The 14,237-nt window shown below is 30.5% G+C and overlaps 1 protein-coding gene across 1 annotated transcript in view; it reads right to left on the bottom strand.

Moving 5' to 3' along the window:
• LOC135958846 (PH and SEC7 domain-containing protein-like) overlaps positions 1–14,237 on the bottom strand; it is a 70,708-nt gene that overhangs the window by 19,361 nt on the left and 37,110 nt on the right. The window contains exon 3 of the mRNA XM_065509770.1: positions 8,361–8,432. Within this exon, the coding sequence (XP_065365842.1) occupies positions 8,361–8,432 (72 nt within the window). The remainder of the gene's footprint in view (positions 1–8,360; positions 8,433–14,237) is intronic.

Consider the following 14,237-nt stretch of genomic DNA (forward strand, 5'->3'; position numbering starts at 1 on the left):
TTGCTGTTTGTTTGCTATTTAATGATTTCCGTTTGAGCGCAACAACAGAAAAAAAACCCCTCAATTATGTCTTCATTTAAACTGTACTTGTGACTATGGCAGGGGAATAATAAAACAAGTGGAAACAAGTAATTAAAATTGCATTTACACCTACAAATACGAGAATAAACAATAAAAATAATAAAAACATAAAGAACGAATTGAAAATCCAAAAAAAGAAATTTTGGAAACATGGCCATAAACAGAGTAAACCAGACATAAATGAAATTAACATAAATGGCTGCTATATAAGTAAACAAAGAAATTCTATGAACACTTGACAAAATTAAAGTGTTTGCCATTAACAAAAAATTAGACTTTCAAGTCATTTTATGAACATGTTCTAAGTTATTTAATTATTATTAAAATTATAGTTTTTAGCCATAATGGCCAAAGACGAGCATTTAAACAAACAAATGCCTAACAAAATAAAGGGAAATGCTAAATAAACATTTAAACAAATAAGGAAATTGACTAAAAATGTTATTCATAAAAAAACTAAATCTAAAAAAAATTATATACATAAATATGTATGTTTAGACATGTAAATTGAATTTGCTGGTTTGCCATTTCATGGCTAAATAAACCAAACAATGTTTATAATTAAAATTTACATGTATTGTTTTCTTTTCTTTTATTATTACGAGTATTACTGTTAATGTTATTGTATTTATTCCAGCAAATCATGATTTTTATTTCTTTTTCTGCTTTAAACATTGCTTGCAATGGTTAAATGGGATTTGTTAATTTACCCACCATTAATGTTGTTAACTTCACTTTGTATACATTATTTAACAGTTAACGGTTGATTTTGGTGAGTATGTGTTGTGTATTTGTTTGCAGAGTTGCTTTACGTTTTGGTTATTTGGCATACATTCATTTATTTTTTTTATTCATTTCCGAAACATTTATTAGTTTGCTTTTTTTAACAAAACAAATCGATTTAAATTACATTTTAATTGTGTTATTAGCACAATTATTATTAGTTTTTATTTGTATTATTACTAAGTATTGTGACTGCATTTCAATGAACTGTGTATTAATAGCAAACATAGGTATTTTGTTGGTTTAGGATTTCTATTATGCTGTCTATTATAATAGAAATATTCATACACTTGAGACTGTCTAATGTGTCTGCATAAATTTGGAGTAATAACAGATTTATTTTTCTAAGTTCTTTAACTCCATCACACAATTTAAGCAGGAGTTTCATCTATGTTGATGGATACAATACACAGCATCTATCTACACTGTAAAAAATCATTTCTGAAATTAAACCATTAAACTTATACAATGAAAATCTACTAAAAACAACCAATTTTTCGCCCTGATAAAGTAATTGGTCTTAATTACCCTTCTAACTAGTTTTCCAAAACATATTTAGATCCAACAAGTAAGAGAGCTATATTCGGCTGTGCCGAATCATATACACCCTTCGCCAAATTATACTTCAAAATACAAATTTTAAATATTTTTAGGTAAACAAAATTTATTTTTGTTCCAAAGTTGTTTTATTTTGTTCCAATTGTTATTTAAATTTTTTTTTTAAATTTTAATTAAATTTTTTTTTAAATTTTTTTTTAAAATTCGTCTTCTAAAATGTTTTTCCGATTTTGAACCATTGTAGGTCCAACTTACTATGGTCTTATATACATCACTGCAAAGGTCTTTGAAATATCTATCATTAGATATCCATTTCGTCTATATTAATGATAGGTCAAAAATATATGAAAAATCGAGGTTGTCCTGGTTTTTTCCTCATATCTCAGCCATTTGTGGACCGAATTTGCTGATTTTAAATAGAAAACTTCTCGAAAGCATGTCTGACAGAACTATTGAAAATTTGGATCCCGAAGACATCTGGGGTCTTCAGAATATTGATTTCAACAGACAGACAGATGGACATGGCTTAATCGACTCCGCTATCTATAAGGATCCACAATACTTTATAGGGTCGGAAAATTATATTGTGGAAATTACAAACGGAATGACAATATTATATATAACCTTCTCACGAAGGTGAAGGGTATAAAAAGTTAAACAACTCAATAATGGAAGATTAATAACTTCAGGTATTTAAAGAATTTTCTATAAAAGTTATTAGTAATTAGAATATGATTAATAAGTCTCGTTCATGAACTACCCAAATCTATTAGTTATTAAACTGAAACAGTTGGATAGCGGATCCTAGATCATTTCTGTAATTCTCTTCGTGATTCCTCGCCTAGAGACTCTTTCTTAGTTTTTTTTTCTTTTTGGACCAGCACTCAGGGGATGACCCCTACTCATGCAAAGCATTGTGTTGGAACTAGGAAAATAGGTTATGGGAGGGAGGATAGAGGGAGTAGTGTTTGTGGACATTTGATTTGAATTTTCCTATATTGAAAGTGACAGAAAATACTTCAGGAGGAAGCTTATTCCACATACGGACAGTACGGCTAAAGAACGAATTTTCTCTGTAATGTGTTGTGCGATCTACTGTCCAGTCGACAACGAATTGATGTGCCCTTGCCGAAGAGCGTGTGTTGCGTAAAGATCTACGGGTTTCGGGAACAAGTTCCCTAATTTCAGCAGAGCACATACCATTGTAGTATCGGTAGAACAGTGAAACAGTGAACAGTGAAGCCAGTAGTAATCAAAGTATTTTTGACGATAATAATTGAATGTGTTTCCAAAAAATACATCTTATACCTTTTGGAAACCAAAAAATCAATAAATTCCTTTAATTTCCAATTTCTGCCTCTATATCTTGTGATAATTGTGCTGAACAAATATCAAGCAAAAGTCTTTCATTTAATGGTTTAAGTTTATATACTGACTCTGTGGTGGTTTCTTTATTGAAAATTATGGAAGAAAATCCTACATCAGGTGGAAATTACTGCTATAAAACGTGCATCCAATTGGCTGAGGTAATATCGAATATCTGGTGATATTTACTGATGGCAAGGCTGCCGTTAACCAAATAGCGGGTGTCTTCACGACATCTAGTTTAACCGAGGAATGCCGGGTATCCCTAAATGATATAGCGAGACATGCAAGGATAACGCTTAATGCGTCCCTGGACTCGATGGAAATCAGGGTAATTGTATAGCTGATGAATTGGCCAAAAGTGGTGCGATGATGGATGAGATAACGAACGATCCCTTTTCTGGTATCTCCCTTGCAAAATTTAAGTTAGTTGTACAGCAGAGACCATGTGGACTAATGAACCCATCTATGTTATCGCAAGGTCGACTTGGCCCGTATATGATGCCGGCAGGACAAATCTACTTATGGAATTCCGTTGTGAGAAAATTGGGACACATGCTAGAGGACTGGGCCTACGGTACAATATAAACTGTAGAAGCTGTCCGAAACGAAGAAAAGGAGGAGACTGTGTCTCATCTATTCTGCCAATGCCCGGCTCTGACATAATTGAGGGAACGTATCCTCGGAACCCCATTCCTATCGTGTTTAGATGAGCTATCAAGCTAATCTAAGACGAATCCAATCCTTCATCAGAGAATCTGGTTGGTTCACCTTGGAGACAACGGACGTATTATAAATAGCCTGCTGTTTACTTTTTGGGTATCACAATGGGATCAGTTTTGAATGGACCCTTCTTCGTGCCTAATTTTTTTGAAGAATCTCGTGGATAATGCGCTTACTATGACTGCTTCAGCATTATGATCGAGTTTTTATTTATGAAAATGTATGAATGGGGACTAAAGTACTGATGGTTCCAACAGGACAATGCAACTATGCACACAACTCCCACGACAATGGTCATTTTGTAGGATCCATTTTCGGGTTTTAGTTGCCGGTAAGATTGTCCTATTTCAAGACAAAATATAGACTCTAGAAGCTCTTAAAGACAATAAAAATAAGGAAAAATGTAAACAAATGATCATTAACAATGGCGTCGTACCAACTGGCCAAAAATTAATGGAAAATGTCTCAATATACTTTTAAAATTTATGAAATTAGGTTCTTTTGATTTTAAATATATAAAAAACAACATCGGTTTTAATTGACCATGGAAAAATGCGATCGATATGCATAAAATAGAACGAGATTAGGTAGAAGGATGTTGATAAAGAAATATGCTTAAAGGAGATACTCATATTTCAAGTATGAGGATGGATTTAGCAGTGACAAATAAGAAGCAACAACATCCAACTTTAGTCAATACATTAGAGTACACATTTGGAAAATATAAAAGCTGCTGTAATGGAATTTCAACTCCAGATCCAGGAAGTCAAAGTAAACCTTCTATTTAGAAGAGAAATTGAAAAAGGTATGACATATTCTTCACCTGCATTATTCAACAAAGTGCTATTATTATTATTAGTGAGGCTCTACGCACTGCGACCCAAAGGATCTTTTGTGCAGCCTAGATTTATTTTATCCTAATAGATTTACGCTACGTATAAAGCCAAGTATTCTATTAGGTGAGAGATCGATTACGTCCCCCAGGGCCATTAAGGCCCTTCCGAGCCATTTAGTTCTGCATATTGCCAGCATTGGGCAGTCACATGCTGCAAAGAACCTGCACTGTTCATTTTCAACGTTACCTAACATAAATTGGTGATACCTCAAACCACAGTGTCCGGTGAATAATCCCGTAAGTATCCTCAAGTCACCCTTTCTGAGCGAAAGCAACGACTGGGATCTACGTCTGGATAGGGTGATGAATCGTTTGGAAGAGAAATTGAAAAAGGTATGACATATTCTTCACTTACATTATTCAACAAAGTGCTAAATTCCACAGCAATCTTTGAAAAACCTTAAAAATATTCAATTTGTTAAGAATGTTTGTGAGAGAACAGAGATAGTGAATTGCAGAAGCAACTAGAATATTGCTGCTGCAAATGAAAGTCTTCACTTTAATCCAGGAACTCAATTTTAACCTTCTATTATGAGGAGAAATTGGCACAAGTTCCTGGATTGTTCGTTCTCCAGACTTCAAATATTAAACAATTCTTATCAAACAATGAAAAGTCTAAAAAGCAAGTGCATTTGGTATGAATAATTAGATTTAAACAAATTTATTCAGGTAATTTGTGCATCTTTGCGGCATTGATCCTTAACCGTTTGCATCTGAAATATGAAGCAGTTATTAAATAAAATGATAATTTACTCGGTGATTTTGAAAACCAAACAAAATTTTCAAATTTAGATCTAGGAAATGCGAGATGTTCTTTGTTAAATTTAGCTTACTTACTTCAAGAATATACTTGACTAGATACAAAGCATATTTTATGAAGAATGTTTTCGAGATGATGCCATTGAAAATATTTCAGCTGGAGCTGAAAGAATTTGACTCCAGAATCTAGGAATTCAACATTATTCTTAGCAGTTTACGGAGAAATTTGCATAAATTTCTCGAATATTTTGACTTATTTGATATAATAGAGTCAGGAATTGAAGTCTACCCATTTAGGCATCGAATTTACAAGGTGGTTATTGGAAATAAACAAAATTCCGAATTTTAACTCGGAAATCCGAGTGTTTGGTAGTGGTGTCATTCCATATTTTGCTGTATTGGCGACACAGAGTGAAATTTATGAAAATCGTTTTCGAGATGATTCCACTAAATTTTAAACTAAAAATTAAAGGAACTAAAAGCTATCCATCTCGACCTTAGCGATACACAGCGAAATTTGTGAAGATAGTTAGATATATATCTTTGAAGGTGTGTGTACTTTGGCCACATAGCCCTTGACAACCTGCATTGTTCGTAGAGTCCCGGAATCTTTCGAAGATCAACCTATAGTAGTGGCATATGAGAGGTTTAAACTCCCAGTCCCTATTAATATATAATATAATCCAGATGGGAACCCTCTCTGGCCAGTTCATCTGCTATCTCATTTCCCTGGATGTTACAGAGCACTGGTACCCAATACACTTTAATGTCCTCATCTACTACATAAACTCCTGCTCCAGTGCCAGATTCTGTCTTGGACCCATCAGTGAAAACTTCACCCCCTGCAAACATCTGTCCAGATCCAACCCATTCGTCCCTACTTGGGAACACAATTGGTGGTGAAATGCAGAAGCCAAAGTATATGGTTCGAAATCCCTGTAGGGATACTAGAAATACCTGTAGGGTCTTACCAGAGAAGACTCAAAGAGTGTAAGCAAGTTCCTAACCGCCACACTTTCCACATAGTTCTCAATTGACAGTAACTTAAGGATTACCGATGGAACCAGTTATGCCAATAGAAGCACATCTCTGAACTTTACTGAGTATCTTCCTATAACTACTTTTTTTTTTCTTGGACCAGCACTCAGGGGATGACCCCTACTCATGCAAAGCATTGTGTTGGAACTAGGAAAATAGGTTATGGGAGGGAGGATAGAGGCAGTAGTGTTTGTGGACATTTGATTTGAATTTTCCTATATTGAAAGTGACAGGAAATACTTCTGGAGGAATCAGATGGAGTGAAGTAATTTTTACACCGTTTTAGAAAACCAAGGCACTTAAATGCTTCTTTCGACACTCGAAAAATGTGTTTTGTCCAGCGGACATCGCACTGAATACTCATGCCTAGAGCACCAAGAGCTTCTGATTCCTTAATATTTACACCACCCATAAAAACAGATGGAGCAACATGATCTGTTGTGCGTTTGTGGGTTAACATACAATATTGAGTCTTGCGTGCATTAAAATCGACTCTATTCGCACAACCCCATTCAGAGATTGTCACAAGATCTTGGTTGAGCGTATCATTCATATTTTGCCTCATTACCCCAATCTCCGACAGGCTTGGTCTATAATTGAATGCATATGAATGGCAAATGTTGCTGTCATCTGCAAGAGAGTAGATAAGGTTGGAAGTTTGACGTAGAAGGTCGTTTATAAAAATAAGAAATAGAGTAGGAGAAAGGACGGAGCCTTGCGGTACCCCTGAATTGATCTTGAACTCGTTTGATGAAATTCCATCTATAACAACTCGTATAGTGCGATCTCTGAGATAGCTCGATATAAATCGACAGAAGTTATTACCAACTCCAAAAGCAATAAGTTTTGCTTGTTGGACTCTAAATATTTCACAAGATGGTAGTTAACCATACTCTCCATAACTATGGAAAGTGCAGAAAAAATTGCTATTGGACGACAATTTTCAGTGTTGTTAGCCTCTCCCTTTTTAGGAATTGGCGTTACATTAGCACGGTATAAAGTGCTGAAAAGGTTAGAATTCCTCCATTTGTAGTAGGCATTGAGACTCCTTTTAAGCATTTCCTGAGTATTTTTCTTACATGATAATTTTGTTATCAAGGAATATACCCAAATACATTGAATTACAGTAGTTTGTCCTCGTAGCAAAATAGCAAATATTGCAGCTAGAGCTGAAAGTATTCCACTCTATCCTGTTATTCAACATTTAAGTTGAATTTCCATAAATAACTTGGATTGTTAACTTACATTAACCAAGTATTCGACTAAATCCAGGAAATCAACATTATTTCCATCAGTTTAAGGAAATATTCCAAACACAATCCAGGAACTTAAGATTATATCTACTAGTTTGAAGAGATTATCGCTTAAATATCTCGAATAGTCAGCTTACATGATCCAAGTATTCGACTAAATCCAGGAAATCAACATTATTTCTAAAGTTTAGGAAAACTCTCCTCCTATTTTGCTCAAAGAGAGAATATTTCAGCTGGAGTTTTGGACTCAATCCTGTAATTCAACATTTAAGTTTAATTTTCAATAAGCTTACATTAAATAGGTATTCGTCTATATCCCGGAAATCATCATTATTTCTATCGGTTTAAGTAAATATTCCAATCACAATCCAGGAATTTAAGATTAGTTCTACTAGTTTGAAGATAATATTGCTTAAATATCTCGGACAGTCGGAATTCAACATTATTTCTACCAGTTTAAGAAAACTCTGGAGCCAAAAGACTTCGACTCAATCCAGGAATTCAACATTTAAATTTAATTTTCCATAAATGACTTGGATTGTTAGCTTACATTAAGCAAGTATTCGACTAAATCCAGGAAATCAACATTATTTCCATAAGTTTAAGGAAATATTCCAATTACAATCCAGGAATTTAAGATTATTTCTACTAGTTTGAAGAGAATATTGCTTAAATATCTTGGATAGTCGTCGTAAATTATCCATGTTTTAGATTCAATCCAAGAATTCAACATTATTCTTAACAGTTTAAGGTGAATTTTTCATAAATATCTTGGATTGGCTCTAATATCAAAATGTTAACAAATTTGCTTAACTAAATCCCGCAGTTTGATATAAATTTATATGTTTTTTAAGCAAATTTTAATTATTGATTTTAATTTTTCAAAAAAAATTTCAAAATTTTACCTTCATTCAGCGACATATCATTTATAGAATTATCGAAATGTATGCGTGGCAGGGTTTTCGATTTGTACTCACCTAAAAAGAAATAAAATAATAAAAAAACCATTAATATTTATAACATTTGGAAAACAATAAACAATTTCAATTCAATTGAAAATGCAACTCTGCAAATTGTAATAAATATTAAACAATAACCTTGACTGAGTTTTATTTAAACTTAAAACAAAAAAAATAAACAGCAATTACAACTGAATGTTAAAAGAATTTATAACGCTTATTACTTAAGCAAATTGAGACGTCATTTATTTAAATTTATTATTTAACTTGGAGACAAAAAGTCAACTAAAAAGAGACACACAACAAAAAAAAAAAAAAAACTATAAGATAAGCAAAATTGTATATACAATTGTATAGTTTAAACAAAATTTATACAAATTCAACACTTCATTTATTATGAAGAACATGAATTTGAGACAAATTTAATGACAGCTAGATGCCTGATGACACCATATGATAAGGGGAGTTGCAGTAGTAAAGTGGATATTGGAAAATATTGTATTAAACAAAAGACAATAGGGTTGGTTTAAAAATGAAGTTTAGTTTTCGTGAAATTGAAGCAAAAATTCAATTCATTTTGAATTATCATAATGCATTCTTTGCTATCTTGTTTAATCTCTTTCACACTTCATTATAAAATTACAAGTGGTTTTTTTTAGCTGTGGAACATCCCATACACTTGTCATTTCTTTTTTGTGTTTTCAGTTTTGAAAAGTTTATGCAACATGTGTTTAAAAGGCCATAATTCTTTTTTTGAGCAGAAAAAAAGTTATATACTTGACTTGGCTACATATTTCCTTAAACCATATGGATGAAATGAAACGGTCAGTAGGGCATTTAAGTTTTAAATGCCTTTGAAATTTTATATTTTATGTATATATGTGGAGGAATAATGTAAACAAACTAAAAAGAGTAAATAAGAAGAAACAAAATCTTATAATCTTTACATTAAATTTAAATGAAGCATGCTGAGTTTTAAAATCATTAAATAAATAAATACAACTCTGGCAAAATAATATTGACTTTTGGCAGGCAAACACATGTTGTTTTGTTTACAAAACTCAATGAAATTAAAGCTATGAGTAAGAGAGAGAAAAAGGGAAAGGAGAGCTAAAGAAAACAATAAATAAACAAATGACCAGTGATGCTGACAAATACGCTAGAAGTAGCTAAAAATGATAAATCTTGTTTTCTAACAACTTATTTAATTGAAAACACAACTTTGACAGTTTTAAAATGATGACATTTATATACGAAACTATATCTGTTGTCTAGTGTTAATGGGTTTGAATAAATCTTAAATTAGAACAATCTAGCTTGTTTTCACCCCAAAAAAGACCGCTGACTATCAACACTGCCACTTTTGGCTTAATAAAAACCGCTAAATTGCCCACCCCAGCAAATGACATTTCAAGTAACAAAAAATCCCTTTAAAGATTATTAAAAGCAAACAGAAATAATAAGAAAAAACGTTTCAGTATTAAATATTCTAAACACATTCTCATTTTTAGCTTAAATTGATGGCGTCATTTTGTGTTCAAGTATGATACTATATAATTTTGCGTTTAATTTGTCTTTCCTCTCGTTTCCCTCATTAGTATCTATTTGCAAAAAAAAAGAATTCATTCAATTGCTTTCAATTATGTTATGAACACAGGCACACATATAGAAAAAAATCTTCAAAACGAAATCTAAACAATAAAAACTAATGTAAATAATCTTTATTGAATTGTAGCTCGAAAAGAAAAACACATTCACAAAAGTGTTTTTTTTTTTATTTAGAAGAATTCGGTCAATTTGAAGAGTGTGTCTAAGTGAGTGACAGACAAACGTAGTAGTAAAGTGAGTGTCTTAATAAACAATAACAACTTAAAATAGTATGTTTCCGCTATTTAAACAAATTTTTAAAAATTAATTTTATTTAAAGTGCAGCAAGATTTATGATATTCTTCATAGATTAATTAAAATGTCAGCACTAGCATGAACAATTTATGACTTTATAAAGTTTTTGAGAGTGTATAAAATGGACTTGCCATATTGGTGCCTTAACAGATAGATAGAAATGTTAGTTACAGGGGAAAACTGTAAAAAATTTTTTAACATTTAACCTTAAAAAAACTTTAATGAGTATTTTAGTACCAAAATTACGATTTTATAAAAAATGCGGCAGAATTTAAGCAACTATCCCTTTAAAATTCTGTATACTTTCGAATATTTTTCTAACAAACATTGGATTTCATTAAAAAGGGGCAATAAAAGGGCAACATTTTTGTAGAAGAGTTTTCAAATCCTAGTCTGAATCATTTGAAATTTACTCTAAAATAAGACACAAATTATAAGCGATAAACCTTTTAAAATTACTTATATTTTCAAGTATTTGAATACCAAACATTGGATATTATAATATAAAGGTCAAATAAAGGGCAAATATTTTTTTTTGCAGAAAAGTTTTTCAAACTTATTATAAATCATTTAGAATGTTACTCTGAAAACCTACATATAGTTTAATCAACAATCCTATTCAAATTTGATATATTTTCGAATATTTTAGTACCGAAATTACGATTTGTTTTTAAATGGGGCAGAAAAAAGGCAACATTTTTTTCATAAAAGTTTTCCAATCCGGTGCCAAATCATTAAATATTTTACTTAAAAATTCCACATATAATTTAAGCAACAATCCCTTTAAAATTCTGTATACTTACGAATATTTTTCTACCAAACATTGGATTTCATAAAAAAGGGGGCAATACCAGGGCAACATTTTTGTAGAAGAGTTTTCAAATCCTGGTCTGAATCATTTAAAATACCATAAACATTTTAAGCCACAATATTTTTGAGTATTTTAATACCAATTATTGGATATTATAAAATAAGGGGCAGAAAAAGGGCAACATTTTTTTCAAAAAAGTTTTCCAAACATGTTATAAATAATTTAGAATTTGACTCACAGTTTTTCTATCCTGCTTTAAATAATTTGAAATTATTCTTAAAATCCCTTAGAAAGTCTAAACTTTAAGAATTCTATATATTTGCGAATATTTTAGTACAAAAAATTTTATTTTATAAAATAAAGGGCAACATTTTTTGCAAAATATAAAATGCCAAAAGTTTTTCAAACCTGTTTAAGCTAAAATCCTATTTAAATTTTATATATTGTTACGAAATTGTACTTGAATTCAAATATAACGATTTTAAGGGCTGATTTAAATGTAGCATAATGCTTTCAAATAACAGTGCTGTAATAGCAAACTGTAACATATCTGTGGGCATTATCAAATAAAAGCTTTCAGTTGACCATTGATCGTATATTGGCAACGCTGCGACCGTATATTCGAATATTCAGTTAAAGAACATTGTAGAAATAGAGCTTTCTTGATGGTAATGCAGTGTTATAAATAGTGGCAGAGGTTGCAGTCGTTAGTCAGTTTATCAGAGACGATATTGGAATAAACATCAACTGAGTGCCTTAAAGTGTGCTGTATTTTTCAAGTGAATTCGTGTACATTATAAAGTGTCTGTATTTCTGAGAATTTATAATCGTATAAAAAAACATTGAGTGACTATTTAATTCTGTGGTTGTTGTACATTTTAAATAAATAAAGAGTTGTTACAATTTTCAAACTACTAAACGGCTTTTATTTGCAATCAAAAGTATCCGGTTTATTTAAAGGAAATAAACCAAACGTTTTGAAAAGGTTAAAACGTAACAATATTTTTATACCCTTCACCTACCCTATATAAGTTTGTCATTCCGTTTGTAATTTCCACAATATAATTTTCCGACCCTATAAAGTAAATATAATCTGGATCCTTATAGATAGAGGAGTCGATTAAGTCATGTCCGTCTGTCTGTCAGTTGAAATCAATTTTCTGAAAACCCCAAATATCTTCGCGATCCAAATCTTCAATAATTCTGTCAGACATGCTTTCGAGAAATTTGCTATTTAAAATCAGCCAAATCGGTTCACAAATGGCTGAGATATGAGGAAAAAACCAGGACAACCTCGATTTTTGACCTATTTTTGATCTATATCTGGAATACTAAGTCATTAATATAGACAATATGGATATCTAATGATAGATATTTCAAAGACCTTTGCAACGACGTATATAAGACCATAGTAAGTTGGACCTATAATGGGTCAAAATTGGAAAAAATATTTTTTAACCCGAATTTTTTTTTAAATTAAAAAAAAATTTAAAATAACAATTCGAAACAATTTTTTTTCCAAAAAAAATGAAAAAAACTATTTTGCAAAAAAAAATTTTTGTTTACCTAAAAATATTTAAAATTTGTATAATTTGGTGAAGGGTATATTAAGATTAGGCACCGAATATGGCTCTCTTGATTTTGTTATTTTTAAAAATTGTCTTTATAAAATTAAAAACTAAGAATTGCAACCTTTAAGACATTCAAAACCAAACAAAATCTTTATATTATAATCTTTCCACTTGAAAAACAATCATATGGATAAATTAAAAAAAGTATATACTAGAAATATGATAATAAATATGTAGAACATAAAAGCAAAATAAAAAAAGAAAAGAAAATATGCAACACATCACTTGGTTTTAAGTTAAATATAATTTATTTTTGTTTTACAAATGACTGGCTACTAGTCTTTTTGATCTAAACATATAATGATGGTGATGACGACGACGATGATGATGATGATGAGGATTGAAGTACAAAGAACCATCATTATTTAAGATTATTTGCTAAAGAGCTTAAGTGGTTTTTGTTTAAAGATTATTTTAAGTATTAAGTAAAACACAAAATATATATACATATTAAAAAAATTATAATAATTTTTGAAATAATTTATAATTTTAAGATTGTTTAAAACAAAGACAGTTGTTTTTAAGATACAAATTTTAATAATTATATGTTTTAAAGAAGAAATTTGTTGAATTACTGTTTAATTGTTATTATCTGGGTTTGTAACCTCACTTTTTAATGGTACTACATATTACATCCCTGCTATTAGCTGTTAAAATAACGGTGATGCCAACTAATTTGTGTCTTTATTTTTAATACTACTAAATGTTACATCCCTGATGTTACCGGTAAAAATGAAGGTGATGCCAACTATTTGGTCAAATTATATAGAATATTAAAAAATAAAGCAAACTTTTAGGCAAAAACCTGTTTAAAACTAATTGTACGTTAAGTCCTTTGTAAATTAGCTTCTCAGGCAATAAATAAAAGGGCTTAAATTAATAATAACTACAAATTAAAGATTAAATGACAAGATAATTGGGCATGAAACTTTGTATTGTGTGTTTTTTTAGTTTTAAAGTATTTTTAAATCATTTTTTTATATAAAATAAAAATAATAAAGAGTTATGATCTAAATTAAAGGTAATTATGATAAATTTCTGTTTGATTTCCTGTAAAAAACATAATTTTAATTTGAAATTTTTGCTGCCACAAACATTTAATATGACTAAATAGCTAAAATTCAATTTTGTAAAAAAATAAAGCAAAGGAAGTCTACAAAAAACCATAATCTCATCACAATTTATAGAATTCCATTTTAACATCCGGTCTAAAGAGTTTTATGTTGCAGTTTGTATTTAAATTTAAACAAACTAGACGGGTTTTTTTTTTAAACAAATTTTGCATAACAAAGATTTAAATCTAAAAAATTCTTTTATATTTTTTGTCTCTTAATAATTAACACAGTTTTTAGTTTAATGATTTATCAGTATCATGAAAAGTTTTTTTAACAAAAAAAATCTATAGACAATTGCTTTTATAAACAACCCTGTTTTTGCTGTCATTTTTTATTTTTGTAAATGATACTTTTACATGCAATC

This window comes from Calliphora vicina, chromosome 4 (assembly GCF_958450345.1).
Source record: "Calliphora vicina chromosome 4, idCalVici1.1, whole genome shotgun sequence".
Classification (NCBI taxonomy): domain Eukaryota; kingdom Metazoa; phylum Arthropoda; class Insecta; order Diptera; family Calliphoridae; genus Calliphora; species Calliphora vicina.